The following is a 17,927-nucleotide window of genomic DNA, read 5'->3' on the forward strand; positions in this document are numbered from 1 at the left end:
TACATGAAATCCCTCTACTTTCCACAGTGGGTGCTGCACAGTACCACCATCAGAAATCACAGGGGCCCCTTTTTTGCGGAAATACAAGCACTACATACCTCCCAACATTTTGGAAGTAAAAAGAGGGACAAAAAATTTTTTTCCGCATGTAGCGCAGCAATTTTTGACCACACCCCTTTCTGTGGCCACACCCCCTAATTACCATGTTTGTTTTACAAAATTTGGCAGGTTATGAAAGTTTAAAAATATTTCTCCTTAGCTAAACTGTGTTTTTGTGTCTCAAAATTGTTAAAAAGTATCTTATTTGCACCTGTTAGCTATTCTGGGCTCTCTGCTAAAAGCCAATTAAGTGAGAAACTTTGTTTCTTTTTCTGGCTGTTCAGTGCAGAGAAAAGAGGGACTTTCCACTACAAATGAGGGACTGCGGGTTGAGCTGTCAAAAGAGGGACTGTCCCTCCGAAAAAGGGACAGTTGGGAGGTATGCGCACTACTTGGAGCTTCAATAAGATAAAAGGAAAAGTGTCCTCGCAATGTCTTCGATGTAACTATTCTTAGCTGAGGTGGGAGGATGGGCGAACAAGTGAATGAAAATGGTTTGTTCACAAGTAGGAGTAGCGTCGCTTCGTCACTCCCACAGGGCGGCTACGTGATACGTCACTGCGCTTCCGCGTAGGTCGCGACGCTAGTCTCGCGTGATGAGATATGCGGCTTTGGGATTTTGTGTGAGACAGGTGGCTAGGAGTCTCCAGTTAAGAGCTTTTCGGGAGGTGTAAGTATCGCTGTGGGACTGCGGGCTGGGTTGGGAAATACGGGACTGTTGGGCAGCATACACTTACCTGTATTACCCGGATCCTCAGTGACCTGTAGACTTCGGAAGCGAGGGCGGCAGCTATGGTGCCGCCTTCATGTTCTTGCCCATACACGGCTTTTCGTTCTGTGCGTTTTGTCACAGAGGTTTTAGCATCTGTAGAACTGAATAGGGATTGTATAGGCGGGGGGGGGATGAAATTTGAGCCCTCCCCCGCTCCGTCCAGTCTATCCAATTCTTACTCAAAGGCCCTGGGCTGCTGTCCCCGCTGCCCCTATCTAAAGGTCCTTCACAACTGTATAAATATATAGAGAGAGATGTAAAACAACTAATTAGCCATGGTTAATTGAAACATGAATCTCTAGTTTAGAAGTGGTTACAGTTCCTTATTGCCCTTATTTTAATTCATGGGGGAATGTATTTCATGGTGCGCATGCTCCTGTATCCTTCCTTCCTGCCAAAAAACCTTATAATTCCTTCCTGACAAAAAACCTTATAATTCCTTCCTGACAAAAAACCTTATAATTCCTTCCTGACAAAACTCTATATGGATTATATAGGCGGGTGGATGAAGTTTGAACCCTCCCCCGCTCTCCTTTATTACATATTATCAGTGAGTCATGTGACAGAAATGACATCAAAACTCACCATTTATAAGGATATCATTTTCAAGATATTCATGGCTTTTGTGTATTTTTTTATATATAAAGAGAGAGAGAGAGAGACGTTAAACAACTTATTTCCGATTGTTAATTGAAACATGAATCTCTAGTTTAGAAGCAGTTACAGTTCCTTATTTTGCTTCATGGGGGGATGTATTTCATGGTGCACATGCTCCTGTATCCTTCCTGCCAAAAAACTCCTTAAATGCCTTCCTGCCAAAAAAACTCCTTAATTCCTTCCTGCCAAAAACTCCTTAAATGCCTTCCTGCCAAAAAACTCCTTAATTCCTTCCTACCAAAAAACTCTCTTATGGTTTTTGCTTGGGATTCCTGGATAAGAGGCACACACGAATGATTGCAGGAGCCCCTATCTAATAGATCAAGACAGGGATGTGCCACATGCAACTCTTCCAATATTTAGAAAAGAGGTTTAGGCCGCTCCAAACTCACCCCCTGCGTGTTCTTTGTAATGTAACTCCATTTTGTATTCCGGGTGCTCTGTCATCAGCGTTCCCACTGAAATAATATTTGCTCGAAGGTTAGAAAGGCGTCACTCCGGTTAAATGAAAAAGGTGGTTTATTCCAACAGGTCACTGACTCTCGAAACGCGTCAAGTTATGTTGGTCAGCGACCTGTTGGAATAAAGCACCTTTTTCATTTAAACGGAGTGACGCCTTTCTATCCTTCAAACAAATCCTCCAATATTTCATTTCTTTACCAGCCAAAGACTGACCAGAGTTGTAGTTCAGCAACATCTTCAAGGGCTGCAGATTGCTCATTGCTAAGGGAATGCGTTTAGTCTCTTCGTACTCCATTGCAAAATTTAGAAACAAGCTGAAGCCGAGTAAACCTCATGTAAAGACTTGTGCATAACAAAGTAACCTTGTTCTATGTTTATATTGGAGTAAAGGTACAGTTCAGATTTTTGTTTTTAATGTTGATGCTAGTAGTGGATTGACACCAGGTCAATGCTTTTTGGTACATGGGCACGTTCGCACTCCCAATGGTATTTTGTTGGGTAATAAAGCAGGGACAATAGCTGCCAGTGCATTAAGAGTGTGCAAGTGAGCTGGGGAATTAGTCCTACTGAGTTTTCCGATCATTTAAAAAAAAAGAAAAATACAGCTTTCTAAATGTCTGGCCCTACAGTCCTCTGTTATCCTACTGTTATTCCTAAGCACCATTTAGTTGATGGACGGCTGCTCTAATCTAACTGCACTATGGGCCTCATGCTGGACAGCCCTGATTACAGGTCACCATTTAGGAACAGTATTAACATTTTGTTCTGTATTGGGGAAGATGCCTCTGTGCTTGGAAGCTGCCAGTCTACTCTGGCTACAAATTGTACAAAAACCAACTGCCTGTTTCTTGTATATTTCTTCCCTTTAAAGGGGTTGTTCACCTTCCAAACACTTTTCTAGTTCAATTGTTTTCAGATTGTTCCCCAGAAATTTTACTTTTTTTTTTTCAAATGCTTTCTATCTTTTTATTCTTTTATTTTTTTTTTTACAGTTTTTCCAAAATCTACGTTTAAGGTTTAAAGGAGAAGGAAAGCTACCGAAGCAGTTTATTGCCAATAGATTAGCCACAATAGTGCAAGCTATAACACTATATATATTCTGCAGAATGCTTTACCATACCTGAGTAAACTGCTCTAGAAGCTCTCTGTTTGTTTAGGTTAGCAGCTGCCATATTACCTTGGTGTGACATCACTTCCTGCCTGAGTCTCTCTCTGCTCACTGATAGCTCTGAGCTCAGATTACAGCAGGGAGGGGGAGAGGAGCAAACTGAGCATGCTCAAGCCCTGCCCTGGAGGTTTAAGATGAAAACAGGAAGTCTGATACAGAAGCCCATGTGTACACAATAGAAGGAAAGAAATGCTGCGTTTCTTTTGACAGACTTATCAGAGCAGCATTACTTTGAGGATTTACTGGTGTATTTATATAGGTCTTTCTGACGAAGTTTACTTAATTTTAGCCTTTCCTTCTCCTTTAATGTTCATGTCTCTGTCTGACAGCTCAGTGATCCAGGTGCATCTGAACTGTTACAATTTGATACATTTAGTTGATACATTTCTCAGCAGCATCTGTGGAATATTAGCAATTATTGTATCAATTCTAACAGCTGCCTTTAATAAAACTCAGGGACAAAGAAAAGAAATGTATCAACTAAATGTATCAATTTAGAACAGTTTACAGTGTTGGCACCCCCCCAAGCTGCTTTATAAGGTGAAAAATGACACTTTACACTTCAATATTAGAAAAACTGTCACAAATAGAAAGCAATTGGCTCAGATCTTTGTGTATGGGGAATAATCTGAAACCAACTGAACTGAAAAAAAGCATTGGAAGGTGAACAACCCCTTTTTTGCCTAATAAAAGAGAACACATTTCTAATCAACTTTGCAGTATGCATTCATTACTAATTTTCTATATTTATGTGAATCTATATATTTTTCCTGTCTTGATATGTCTTTTTTCATGCCCTTGCACTACTGATATTTTATCATGATTGTTTATAATCACATTCACGTGTTGTACCTGTCAGTACCGTGCCCTGTTTTTTTTTTTTTTTTACGCGGAGGGTACCCTTGTATCTGAGATAGGTAAAGCATGCAGAGATATTTGAAAATGTAACTTTTGTAAAGCTGGGTGTTCTCTGCCAATTAGTACTAACTGTCAGTACTGGCTTGCAGGTGACAAGTGGGTGAAAGAAACTCAATAGTAGCTATAAAAGCAAAGCTCTGGGTTTTGCCATGAGCTGCCTTGCAAATAAGTGCAATAGTGAGGCCTTGCTATGTATGTGTATATAGCTTGTACAGGTAGATATACAGGTGTGGGATCCATTATCCAGAAAGTTCAGAATTATGCAAAGGCCATCTCCAATAGACTCCATTTTATCTAAGTAATCCAATGTTTTCAAAATGATTTCCTTTTTCTCTGTAATAAAAAAATATATCTTGTACTTGATCCAAACTGAGATATAATTAATCCGTATTGGAGGCAAAACCAGCCTATTGGGGTTATTTAATGTTTAAATGCTTTTCAAGTAGACTGAAGATATGAAGATCCAAATTAAGGAAAGATCTGTTTTCCCGAATACCCCAGGTCCTGAGCATTCTGGATAACAGGTCTGGATAATACCTGTGCATACAAAGTGTGTGTGTGTGTATATATATATATATATATATATATATATATATATATATATATATATATATATATATATATATATATATATATATATATATATATATATATATATATATATATATATATATATATATATATATATATAATGTGTATGTATATATATATATATATATATATATATATATATAATGTGTATGTATATAAAATCAGGGAAATGTATAATGCATAATATATAGGTGGGGCCACAAAATCAGGAAAAACTTAAAATCAGGGGATGTCAAATTGAGGTTCTACTGTGTGTGTGTGTGTGTGTGTGTGTATATATATATTCCTCCAAGAAGCCAGCACTCTCGATAAGTAGTTACAAATGCCTGGGTGCAGTATCAATAGTTTCGATCTCCATATGCACAAATAAGATCCGCACTCACAGGGCTTATGAAAATTATAGAAAATTTATTGCAAGAGCCTAACGTTTCGACCTCATCCAAGGTCTTTTTCAAAGTAAGCTTACTTTGAAAAAGACCTTGGATGAGGTCGAAACGTTAGGCTCTTGCAATAAATTTTCTATAATTTTCATAAGCCCTGTGAGTGCGGATCTTATTTGTGTATATATATATATATATATATATATATATATATATATATATATATATATATATATATATATATATATATATATATATATATATATATATATATATATATAAATACACATCTATACATATCTTGTAAATTATATCCTTATAATCGGTGAGTTCTGATGTCATCAGTTATAAACAGTGAGTTCTGATGTCATTTCTGTCACATGACTCACTGAGATTTGTGTATTATAATAAATAAAATACCCCCAGTTACTAAGAAGTTCCATGACCTGTATAAAAATATATGGTCATGAAACTCCTCAGTAACTTATAATATCCTTATATTTTACAAGAGGGGGGGTACTTTATTCACTATATACATATGTATGTATGTATGTGTGTGTGTGTGTGTGTGTGTGTGTGTGTGTACACACACACACACACTCCCATGTTAAAGAAATCAATGTCCACTATCTCAGCTGCATTGGCCCCAGTAATGCATTCTTCTGAATTTGCAAACATAAATACATTACTTTCTTTGTATGCTGAAGTGTGCATCCCTATATGTGAGTCCAAGTTTTAAATCCATATAAATATTTAAAGATTATCTTCATCTATTACGCAGAGTGCCTGGCAGACACAGCTACTTACTGAAGCTAAATTGATATCTCTCCGGTGACCTTTGTTTTTATTCTCAAAGCCACCTGACTCTGTTCCTTTACAGCACATCTGTTGTGCATTAACACTTTTATTTTTGACACTACAAAATATAGTCATCAGGAGGAAGTCTATCTTGAGATATAAGGGGTTTCTCGGTACAGTACAGGTATGGGACCTGTTATCCAGAATGCTCGGGACCTGGGGTTTTCCGGGTAAGGGATCTTTCTGTTATTTGGATATTCATAGCTTAAGTCTACTAGAAATCATGTAAACATTAAATAAGCCCAATACGCTGGGTTTGCTCCCAGGAAGGATCAATTATATCTTTATTTGGATCAAGTTCTATAATTACAGAAAAAAAGGAAATCATTTTGAAAAATTTGATTATGATGAAGTCTATGGGAAACAGGATTTCCGTAATTCGAAGCTTTCTGGATAACAGATACCATAGCCATATAATGTTTTACTCTGCTATAGATATCAATAGGATATATGAAAAATATACATGTTTTGGTCCAGTGACCTCTGCAACATAGCCGCTGGTTAAAATAGGGTGTTATTTTCCTATGAATTAATTATCATACGCCTGAGGTTACATTCAGTTCTACTGAAATTATTTGGTTTCTCTTGGAATGCAGGTATGGTATCCATCATCCGAAAACCTGTTATCCAGAAAGCTCTGAATTACTGAAAGGCCGTCTCCCATAGACTTCCTTTTATTCAAATAATCCAAATATTTAAAAGTCATTTAATTTTTCTCTAATAATAAAACAGTACCTTGTACTTGATCCCAATTAAGATGTAATTATTCATTTTTTGAAGCAAGACCAGCCTATTGGGTTTATTTAATGTTTATATAATTTTATAGTAGATTTAAGGCATGAAGATCCAAATAACGGAAAGATCTATTATCCGGAAAACCCCAGATCCCGAGCATTCTGGATATCAGGTCCCATACCTGTACTGTAATATTTGTCTCTTTAAATTGTATTTGTGTGTGAATTAATTTTACTGCTTAGGAGGCCTGAACAAATTTTGGACCACAAAGGGAGCTAGGACCCAAACAGTCTGAAAAACTCCTATTTTCACATGAGAGATGTACCTCTAGGTATAAGAATGGACCTGTATTAAATGTCTCCACTGATAAACACATTGATAGAGCCCTATTGTCCTTTGGTCTCTGAAATAGATTTTGTTAATTGTTACCTGTAGTGTCATTCAAGGCAAGAAGTATGACCGCTCCCATTTACCAACATACAGTGTAGTGTACTCATGCTCATTCTAAGAAGGAATACTTTTGCATTCATAAATGAGTAAATGTTAAATAAACCTGAAATCATATGGACCGGCATACTGATGATAATTACAATTAATTGAATGTAGTAGTTCCTTTTTCAAGCAACTCTATTTTTAAAACCTAGCCCGTCACTGTATTTAAGGGTTGAAAGTGGACAACCTTGTCTAGTTTATTTTTTCTTCGCTCAAAATGTGAAATAAAGGAAATGTATTCAGTGTAAGTGGGTTAGAAAGTGTAGGATAGTGTGGGGATGCCCCCCCTCAGACGCACAAAAAAATATCCGGTGACCTGCAATTTCACTTCCATTGTCTTCTTTTCACCTTTAAGGGCATAGACACACACAGAGATTTTGGGAGATAAGTCACCCAGCAACAAATCGCCTCTTCTTTGGGCGACTAATCTCCCCAAACTGCCTTCCCGTCAGCTGGAATCGGAATTGCCGGCGGGATGGCACTCTGATCGCTTCATTTTCTGAAGTCGCCGCTTCGGGCAACTTCGGAAAATGAAGCGATCAGAGTGCCATCCCGCCGGCAGTTCGGGGAGATTAGTTGCCCAAAGAAGAGGCGATTTGTCGACTAATCTCCACGAATCTCCATGTGTGCTGACTAATCTCCACGAATCTCCATGTTTGCCTCTGCCCTTAAATGTCCCCCTATCATCAGGACATTTTATTTAGAAGGAGAGGCCTTGTGTAAAGAGCCCATCCTTTCTCCAAGCTGCAGTCTTTTTCTAAGATTGACAGATAAGGAGGAGCTTGTGATACTAGAGGTTAATCTGTTGACTGGCTGTACTCTCTTTCCCACAATTTTCTAAAGAACAAGCAAGTAGTAAATCGCAGGTATTTCTTAGTTAGTACAAAAGGCAAAAAATGTATTTTCAGTACAAACCCTATTTACTTAATGAATGCTAAACAAGGGGGTATACTGCCCCTTTAAAATGGTGTTTGACAGAGCTGTGTTGGAACTGTGCCTAGAAGCCCACACTTACTAAGCCCTTAACGACCTGAAGAAGACAGAAAACCCAGTTTGCAAGAAAATTCATGTAATATAGATCGGTAGGTCTATTGATGAATGTTTATTATTTAATCACTTTCTACATTTCTGAGCATTTTTATTCAAATATTTGTTTAATTATCCTGTTGAGTATCCTGAAATCAGACTCTAAATATAACGCAAGGTTGGCTTGCTCTATTAATAAATGTTTGTTGGCTCCTTTCATGCGTGTGTGTGACGCTGATGCCGTCAACAGATAATCAAGCTTGATCTTTGCTCCTAGAAGAGTTGTAATGTTTGCCATAAGTTGTGTAAGATACTTTCACATGACTCGATACACAGCTAATAGTTCTACATATTAGAGCCTCAGATTATACCTTCATGTATTCTCATTGAGTATTTAAAGGGGTGCTTCACCTTTAAGTTAACTTCTAGATATTATAAAATGGCTAATTATAAGCAACTTTCCAATTGGTCCTCATTTTTTTTTTTTTTAGTTTTTGAATTATTTTCCTTTTTCTTCTGCCTCTTTCCAGCTTTCAAATGGAGGTCACTGACCCCATTTTCACAACAAACGCTCTGTAAAGCTACACATTTATTTTTATTGCTACTTTTTATTACTCTTCTTCCTATTCAAGCCTCTCCTATTCATATTCCTGTCTCTTATTCACTTCAATGCATGGTTGCTAGGGAAATTTGGACCTTAGCAACCAGACGGCTGAAATTGCAAACTGGAGAGCTGCTGAATAAAAAGAATAACTGAATAACTCAAAAACCGCAAATAATAAGAAATGAAAACCAATTGCAAATTGTCTCGGAATATCACTCTCTATATAATACTGACTCAAAAGTGAACAACCTCTTTAACTAATGGAAATTGTTTCTATGACAGTGCTAGTGGCTCAGCTTGCAGGATTAGATATGTCTGATGTTCTGCATCTGAGATTTAGGATTAGTGAGAAGTGTTTATGAAGTACGATAGCAGCAGGATTACAACAAATTTGGGGATGGCTGCCAGTAAGGTACGGGCAGGGATACCACTGGTATCTTAACACTGGGCCCCACAAATGCTGTAGTGAGTTATTTTATTCTTGACAGGTGAATTTTGATATTTTGAAATCTTTCACTAGGAGTAGGGATGCACCGAATACAGGATTCGGATCAGGATTCGGGCTTTTTCAGCAGGATTCGGACTAATCCTTCTGCCCGGCCGAACTGAATCCAAATCCTAATTTGCATATGCAAATTAGGGGCAGGGAGGGAAATCGCATGACTTTTTGTCACAAAACTAGGAAGTTAAAAATGTTTCCTCTTCCCATCCCTAATTTGCATATGCAAATTAGGATTTGATTTGGTATTCGTCCGAATATTTCGCGAACGATTCGTGGGTTCAGCCGAATCCAAAATAGTGGATTTGGCGCAACCCTAATTAGGAGGTTATAACAACTTTTTTAAAGTCTTTGGTTTCCTTTTCAGACATCGGGCAACAACCTACGGAAAGATGAACAGCCTAGCCGTAAAGCAAGTCATAAATGACATCTGCAAATCTCCAGAGGACAAGCGAGAGTACAGAGGCCTGGAGCTAGCAAATGGAATCAAGGCCATCGTCATTAGTGACCCCACCACAGACAAATCTTCGGCAGCTCTGGATGTTCATATCGGTACCACCTTCTTTATTTTTACATTATAAACATCAATTCAGTATTAAAAGTTTCAAGTAAGATTACCTTAAATGATTTCAGGATTTAACTTTACCTTTACGGTAAACATAACCTCAAATCCTGTTAATTTTTGTTTTTTATAAATTTCTGTTTGTAATTCAAGCCACTCTCATTAGTTAATTATCTGGTAACATGAGAACGTTTTTAAGTAGATCGACAGATGCAGAAATGAATCGCCCAGTGAAGATGACTAAGCAAATTATTATCCTCCCTGTTCTATTATTAAAGGAGAAGAAAAGCTACATAGACCGTTTATTGCCAATAGATTAGCCACAATAGTGCAAGCTATAACACTGTATTTTGTAGAATGCTTTACCATACCAGAGTAAACGGCTCTAGAAGCTCTCTGTTGTTTAGGATACAGCTGCCATATTAGCTTGGTGTGACATCACTTCCTGCCTCAGTCTTTCCCTGCGCACTCTGCTCTGGGCTTAGATAACAGTATGGAGGGGAGCAAACTGAGCATGTTCAAGCCCAAGCCCTAGAGGTTTAAGCTGAAAACAGGAAGTCTGATACAGAAGCCCATGTGTACACAATAGAAGGAAAGAAATGCTGTGTTTCTTTTGACAGAGGGCTCAGAGCAGCATTACTTTGAGAATTTACTGGTATATTTATATAGACCTTTCTGATAAAGCTTACTTAGTTTTCACCTTTCCTTCTCCTTTAAAAAGAGCTTTGAAAAAAGCAAAACAACTGCCTGAATGTGCCACATTCAAAGTAGTGCAAGTTATAGCCAGATAAGAGTTCTATCCCAATCCATTTAAAAATGAACTTGATATACAAGGGCCCCATGCACATTTGTATTTTTGAAAGCAAGTGCAATAATTCTGGCTAATAGTATCTAGATCAATGCTTGCTAGTCAGACCAATAATCGCAGCAGGGCCTGTAGAAATAGCATAGAGAGCATTTGCACAGTTGGAAACTCCAAACCTCCAAATTACTGCTGTGTTTAATCACATTGTCTTACTATTGGGGATGCACCAAATCCAAGATTGGGTTTGGGATTCAGACAAATCCAAGCATTTTTTTTTTGCAGGATTTGCCTCCCCCACCAGATCTTAAAGGGGGACTATCGAGAAAATTAAAATTTAATTTTAGCTTAATAAGAAACTTTATAAATACAATCAATTAGAAATTCTGTACCGATTCTGAAATAATAAAGTTTATGTTCACTGTTCCTCTCTCAGCATCTGTTCCTCTTCATTCTGTCTTCATTCAGGAGTTGGGTGTCAGATGAATGATCCAATATATCTTGGATCCAATATATCCTTTTGCCTAGATAGATGTATTAGAGCTCACTCTATTAAAATCACAAGAAATCATGTCTGTCTACATGCAGAATTTGTGCAAAAGGCAGTTATTTTGTTATTTGAGTGAACTCTTAATACATCTGCTTGGAAAGTGAGCCCCCCTATAAAATATATTGGTTTATTCATCTGACCCCCAACTGCTGCATGAAGAGAGAATGAAGAGAAACAGATGCCGAGAGAGTAATAGTGATTATAAACTTGATTATTTCAGAAACAATGCAGAATTTTTAATTGATTATATTTAGAAAGTTTCTTACTTCTGTATGATGAAGTTTATTTTAAATTTTAATTTTTTGCAATAGTTCCCCTTTAAGTGATCCAAATGTAAACTATTAAAATAATGTGACTTTGAAGTTGGTCAACTGAATGCATACATTTTTTTTTTCTTCTTTTGTTCAGTTGATGCAATTTTTTTTCAAATTTGAATATGCAAAGAAGTGTTCCTTTTGGGATTTAAACATTTTGGATTCGGGTCCTCCCTACCTGCTAAACCGTTAAATAGTATTTTTTTTTTTTTTAATTAAAATCTGAATTCCGTCTTTAAAGGGATTGTTAAAGGGGTGTTCTGAGACTATTTGCAATTGGTTTTTATTTGTGTTTGTTATTTAGCTTTTTATTCAGTAGCTCTCCAGTTTGCAATTTCATCACTCTGCTAGGGTCCTAGGGTCCAAATTACATGCTGATTTGAATAAGTGATTGAAATATGAATAGGAGAGGCCTGAATATAAAGATGAGTAATAAAAAGTAGCAATTACGATACATTTGTAGCCTTACAGAGCATTTGTGTTTTTAGATGGGGTCAGTGAACACCATTCGAAAGCTGGAACGAGTCAGAAGAAGGCAAATAATTAAAAAACTATAACAATTAAGTAATGACAACCAAATGAAAAGTTGCTTAGAATTGGCCATTCTATAACATATTAAAAGTTAACTTTAAGGTGAACCACCCCTTTAATGCTATGGAAATACTTGATAAATATAGCAAAACACAAAGTTTAAGAATTTTGCATCTTTGGGTTTTTTTTCCATTTTTTTACTTACTGTTGTATTTCCTTTCTAAGGATCCCTCTCTGATCCAAGCAATATTGCTGGTCTTGCACACTTTTGTGAGCACATGTTATTCTTGGGGACAGAAAAATATCCAAAAGAAAACGAGTACAGCCAATTTCTCAGTGAGCATGCTGGGAGCTCCAATGCCTTCACTAGTGGAGAACACACCAACTACTACTTTGACGTGTCCCATGAACATCTGGAAGGTGCCCTTGACAGGTGATGTACACAAACATCAATGCAAAAACTAGACTAGCAGCAGAATAGCTGGGTGGAATTCATATTTCATTTGGAAGCACTATTAAAGGGATTGTTCAATGTAAAAATAAAAGATGGGTAAATAGGCTGTGAAAAATAAAGCCTGTTTGTAATCTATTTAGACAGCCAGAAATGTTATGTATAAAGGTTGGAGTTACTGGATGTGTAACATAATAGCCAGAACACAACTTCCTGCTTTTCAGCTCTCCTGGTTTCCACTGATTGGTTACCAGGCAGTAACCAATCAGTGCCTTGAGGGGGGACCACATGGTCATAACTGTTGCTTTTGAATCTGAGCTGAATGCTGAGGATCAATTGCAAACTCACTGAACAGTTGAATGTCCCATGTGACCCCTCTTCAAGTCAGTTAGAGAGCTGAAAAGCAGGAAGTAGTGTTAGACATCCAGTCACTCCAGCCTCTATACTTACCCAGTTTTTATTTTTACACTGAACTGTTCCTTTCATTATTAGTTCCTAGAATCAAATATTTTGTAGGTTAGTTGGAAATAACAGATTTTCTTAAATCACATCATACTGTAAAATAATGCCCCACTATCAAGCACATTCCACACCCATATGTTTTGAAAGTGGGCCATTGGGGTCATATTAATTTTTTTTTCGAGAATTATCATACTCTGGCCCTTTAAGAATTATAATTTGACTATTCACCACCTAAAACCTGCTGAATTGCTGTTAACTCATTGGGAGAGGTCCAGGGATCAGTTTGGAAATGTTCGCAGCCTTCCTGACATTGGAAAAATTTGATTTTATTAATAAAAAAACTCCAATGAATTTGAAATTCGACCCTTGATAAAATGTGCCTCTATGTGACCAACACAATAACTTGCAGAGCCACTATATTTTTGGCTTGCTGACACTTTCCCAAGTGTCAGACTGCAACTATTTTAATGAGAGAGCATCTAATTCCATCCGACATAGCGCAAACGTTTATGTACTGTTTCTTGATATTAGTGCTGATATGCAGTGATTTAAATGTGATGCACAGCAGAGAAAGCTCTCATTTGGACTCCTACCCCACAGTATCAGGGATAGAATACCCTGTCTTTTAAAATATGGAGCAGATTTGAACCGCAAACCGTACATCTTTTGGCCAAAATCTTCCTCATGTGCACATTGACTTGAGTTAGGGGGCTGCATCTGCATTTTCTCATGCAGAAGGTATGAGAAGATCCCCATTGTTGACCTGTTTACTAAATATTTTGTTTTCCTCATACTACTGTCACTGTTTAGCATACCATACGTAAGCAAAGGTAAAAAGTTTGCTAGTGTGCGGCAATCCATGGCAACTAATTACATTTGCTTTTAAAACAGTTGACTAGTAACTGACTAGACCTGTGGCTAGGGTTGCCACCTGGCCGATATTTATTAAAAATTACCATTAGATACTCAAGTGCTGTAAAAGAGTGAGCAGAAATAGTTTTAAGAATTCTGGTATAGACGTGCATTTTTCCTAAACTTTGTTGCCATTTTTTAAAGCAATTTACTTACTTTTTGAGCTGTAGAAATCCTAATTCTGATTTGCTGCATGTTCGTTTAACCCCACTGATTGGCCAGTTGATCTAACCTACTCCAGTGTTTGTTTTACATTGACATGTAAAGCAAAAAACAACGTTTGTAACCTATGCGCGTCTGCAGGGGATCTAAATCCCAAAAAATAATTGATGTAAAGTTACAGAGATCCTTTAAGTGCTTTTACAATTTGCATTCATTTTCTGTTTTTAGTTCTCCTGAAATATTTGATGTTTTAGACTTTTTTTAAACTGCTAGGCAGGCAATTAGACTTGACATCTTGTGTGTAAAAAATAGCTAGGTCCTTCACCAATGCCTTGACTGATTTTTATAGTTTGATCTCTTTTCTCAGGTTTGCTCAGTTTTTCCTTTGCCCCTTGTTTGATGAGAGCTGTAAGGACCGGGAAGTGAATGCTGTAGATTCTGAACATGAGAAGAATCTAATGAATGATGCTTGGAGACTTTTTCAGCTGGAGAAAGCCACAGGAAATCCAAATCATCCATTCAGTAAATTTGGAACAGGTTGGTGGCAATTTAGTAGTGTCAAGTGGTGCTCTCAGTCCAGTTCTTAAAGGTATACTGTCCTGATTTTTATTACTAAATTACACTGTTTACTCAGCCATCTCAGGTCATTTTGCCTGGTCATGTGCTTTCAGAAAGGGCCAGCACTTGGATGGAACTAATTTCTGGCAGGCTGTTGTTTCTCCTACTCAATGTACCTGAATGTGTCTCAGTGGGACCTGGATTTTTACTATTGAGTGTTCTTAGATCTACCAGGCAGCTGTTATCTTGTGTTAGGGAGCTGCTACCTGGTTACCTTCCCATTGTTCTTTTGTTTGGCTGCTTGGGGGGGGGATGGGTTGATATCACTCCAACTTGCAGTAAAGAGTGACTGAGCACACATCACATGACTGGGGGCAGCCAGGAAACTGACACTGTCTAGTCCCATGTCAGATTTCAAAATTAAATATAAAAAAATCTGTTTGCTCTTTTGAGAAATTGGTTTCAGGGCAGAATTCTGCTGGAGCAGCACAATTACATGTTTTCCCATAACAGTATACCTTTAAAGTCACATTTATGCTTTAAAGCAGAGGTACTCAAAAGGTGGCCATCACACTCTGTGCCACTTTAGTGGGGTAGTTTGCCTTTCTATTAACTTTTAGTATGACATAGAGCATGAAATTTCGAGACATTTTGCAGTTTGTCTTTAATTTTTTATCATTTTTTAAGTTAGGCTTTTTGTTCATTAGCCTGTGGTTAGAGTACATTTAGCCAACAAGGTCCTGAATAGACATGTAAATAATTAATAGTAACCGCAACAAATATTGTATCCTCAAAGAGCAAAATGTTTTTGGGTCAGTGACCCTTACCAACCTGGCAGCATTTAAAACTGCAAGTCAAATGAGGCAGATGAGAGGCAAATTATTCAAAAACGATACAAATAAAAATGAAGACCAGTTGAACAGCTGCTAAAAATAAGACATTATAACATACTAAAAGTTAACTCAAAGGTGGACTACACCTTTATGTGCCTTTAACCTACTTACTTACTGAAAATATGACATGGCATTTGCTGTTTGTGTTCCGCCTGTAAAACAGCAACTGGTATTTCTGGCTGCAGAATAGCGAATAAGGTTTTGTTTCCAGTTATTACCAATTATCTATGGGTGGGGAATGAGATGATCACTAGGTGTTTTCTGTTCAGCCCAGCAAACTTTGAGAAACACCTACTGGCAACATACCACTCCCATTTCTCTTCCTCTCCTGTGTTGTGTTTGTGCATGGGAGGGATAGAGCATTGAAAAATTATAATGGGCTGTAACCCTATTGTACACTACTCTTTATGTATTTTTATTTGTATGTTCCTAGTTCTGTACAGGTGATCATAAAGCTGGTCTACAGGGTTTGTTTTGGTAGCCACTACTCTCTAGTGGAGACCCTGTTGCCTTTCTCTGCTCTAGAAAGCACTGAATGTAAAGTACCCAACTGGCAGAATTTCTGTGTTCAATGTTCAGTTCCCATTAGCCGTCAGACAGGTGATTTTATATGTGTTCCATTGCACGGGCTAACACCCACACCAGTAGCCTGTGACTAATGGACAGGGAATGTCAACACCTTATCTTTCCCCTTGTTAGTAAAAGTATATTCAAATGTGCTTTTTGTAGGCGCTGTATCACTCATGTCTTAATTTCTGCCACTAACCATATTGTGCAATCGTTAAGAGTAAAGTTATGTGCATGCCTACGTTTTTGTACAGTGAAATCTTAATTTGGAGGTTTTCCTGCATTTTACATTTTTATTTGTGGTCCCACCAATTTATAATGCATTTCAATGGGTGCATTTCCCTGATTTTAAGTAATGTTTTCCTGGGTTTTACATCAGTTTTGTCCTGATGTTCCCGAAAACGGCTTTTTTCCCTCTATTAATGTTATTTGTGAAATAGAGGTTTAACATACTAACCAGATGTATATTTTGCCATGGTTCTGCCTGTAAATGGTCATTACAATTAGTCCTGCACCAGTCTTGCACATTCCCCCCATAGTGTAACATTAACACTGCAATGCTTAACCCTTGTTATTAACACAGTAAATATTGTATCTCCGTAAAACTGACTCGTGTGCTTATATCCTTTCAGTAGTTGAAGAAAAAGTTACTTTAACACTTTCCCTGATTTTACATTTTCCCAGATTTTACATAATTTTTTCCTGGTCACTTAAAAAACGTTAAATGGGGGTTCTACTGTACTGAATAACTAGACAAACTGTGTATTGTACTTTTATATAATGTGCAGTGTTTACAAATAATACATATGAACATGGACAGCACATTTATACTCTTATAGGAATTGGGAGCAGAAGATGCAAAATATCTCACCTTCTGTTTTTGTTTTGGTAAATTTTTAGGCAACAAACTTACACTTGAGACAAGACCAACGCAGCAAGGGATTGATATCAGACAAGAGTTGCTTAAATTTCACTCTACGTATTATTCATCTAATATGATGTCCCTGTGTGTCGTTGGAAGAGGTAAACATTACATTATTGCTAGATTTTTTTTTTATGTATTATTATAGGTATTTTCTTTCTGTCATTTTTGGAGACTTTTTATACAGTACATTTCCATTATATTGTTACTACATCATTTAGATTTTTTTTGTGTATTAGTCTAATAGAAATAGCAAAGCTACAGTCAATGCTGTTTCTTAGCATGCGGATAAACACAAACCTGACTGTTTACCTCCACTTCATGATGTTTCTGAAACAGCATCGGCCTAAAGGTTGTAGCATTGAATGTCATTCTGTTCTGTAATATTTGTGGGCTGAAATATTCATTTGATTGCTTTTGAATGCTGTCTGAATAGAATTGTGTTCATTATTGCAGAATCTCTTGATAGCTTGACGGAACTGATAACAAAGCTATTTGCGGAGGTTGAAAATAAAAATGTTCCCCTCCCAGAATTCCCTGACCATCCTTTTCAGGAAGAACACCTCCGGGTGAGTTCAGTATATATATATATATAATTGTGGTGTTATAGGTTTTTATTAAGTCATTTTTTGCATTAAAGAGAAATCAACCTGTGGGAAAAAACCTGTGTTGGTCCATGGGCAAATGGTTAGATCATAGAGGACCATATCTTATGCTGTCCAGGGTTTTCACACCTGCCCAATTGAGCACTGGCTGTTTTTTTTTTTTGTTTTTTTTTAATACATGCGCTGAAAAGATGCCAACTCAGTCTGGGGCAAGTTGTTAGCTTTTAATAGCATGCATATGCTAACATTTAAGGCAGATAAGTTACCCACTTCATACCTCTCATGTAGCCCTCCAACTCCTATTCTATTCTTGCTTTCACCAGAGAGTGAGTGCCATGTCGAGCAAATGCATACGTTCATCTAACCTAGAGGATC

The 17,927-nt window shown here is 37.4% G+C and overlaps 1 protein-coding gene across 2 annotated transcripts in view; it reads left to right on the top strand.

Annotated features, from left to right (window-relative positions):
- The first annotated feature begins 611 nt into the window (after positions 1–611).
- ide.S (insulin degrading enzyme S homeolog) overlaps positions 612–17,927 on the top strand; it is a 45,902-nt gene continuing 28,586 nt past the window's right edge. Inside the window, exons 1-6 of one of the 2 annotated variants that reach the window (XM_018227409.2) lie at positions 612–769; positions 9,629–9,813; positions 12,246–12,453; positions 14,375–14,544; positions 16,926–17,048; positions 17,404–17,516. In XM_018227409.2, coding sequence (XP_018082898.1) covers positions 696–769; positions 9,629–9,813; positions 12,246–12,453; positions 14,375–14,544; positions 16,926–17,048; positions 17,404–17,516 — 873 coding nt within the window. In that variant the 5' untranslated portion in view covers positions 612–695. The remainder of the gene's footprint in view (positions 770–9,628; positions 9,814–12,245; positions 12,454–14,374; positions 14,545–16,925; positions 17,049–17,403; positions 17,517–17,927) is intronic. The other variant, XM_018227408.2, reaches the window with a different exon arrangement.

The sequence above is a fragment of the Xenopus laevis genome, chromosome 7S (assembly GCF_017654675.1).
Source record: "Xenopus laevis strain J_2021 chromosome 7S, Xenopus_laevis_v10.1, whole genome shotgun sequence".
Taxonomy (NCBI): Eukaryota; Metazoa; Chordata; class Amphibia; order Anura; family Pipidae; genus Xenopus; species Xenopus laevis.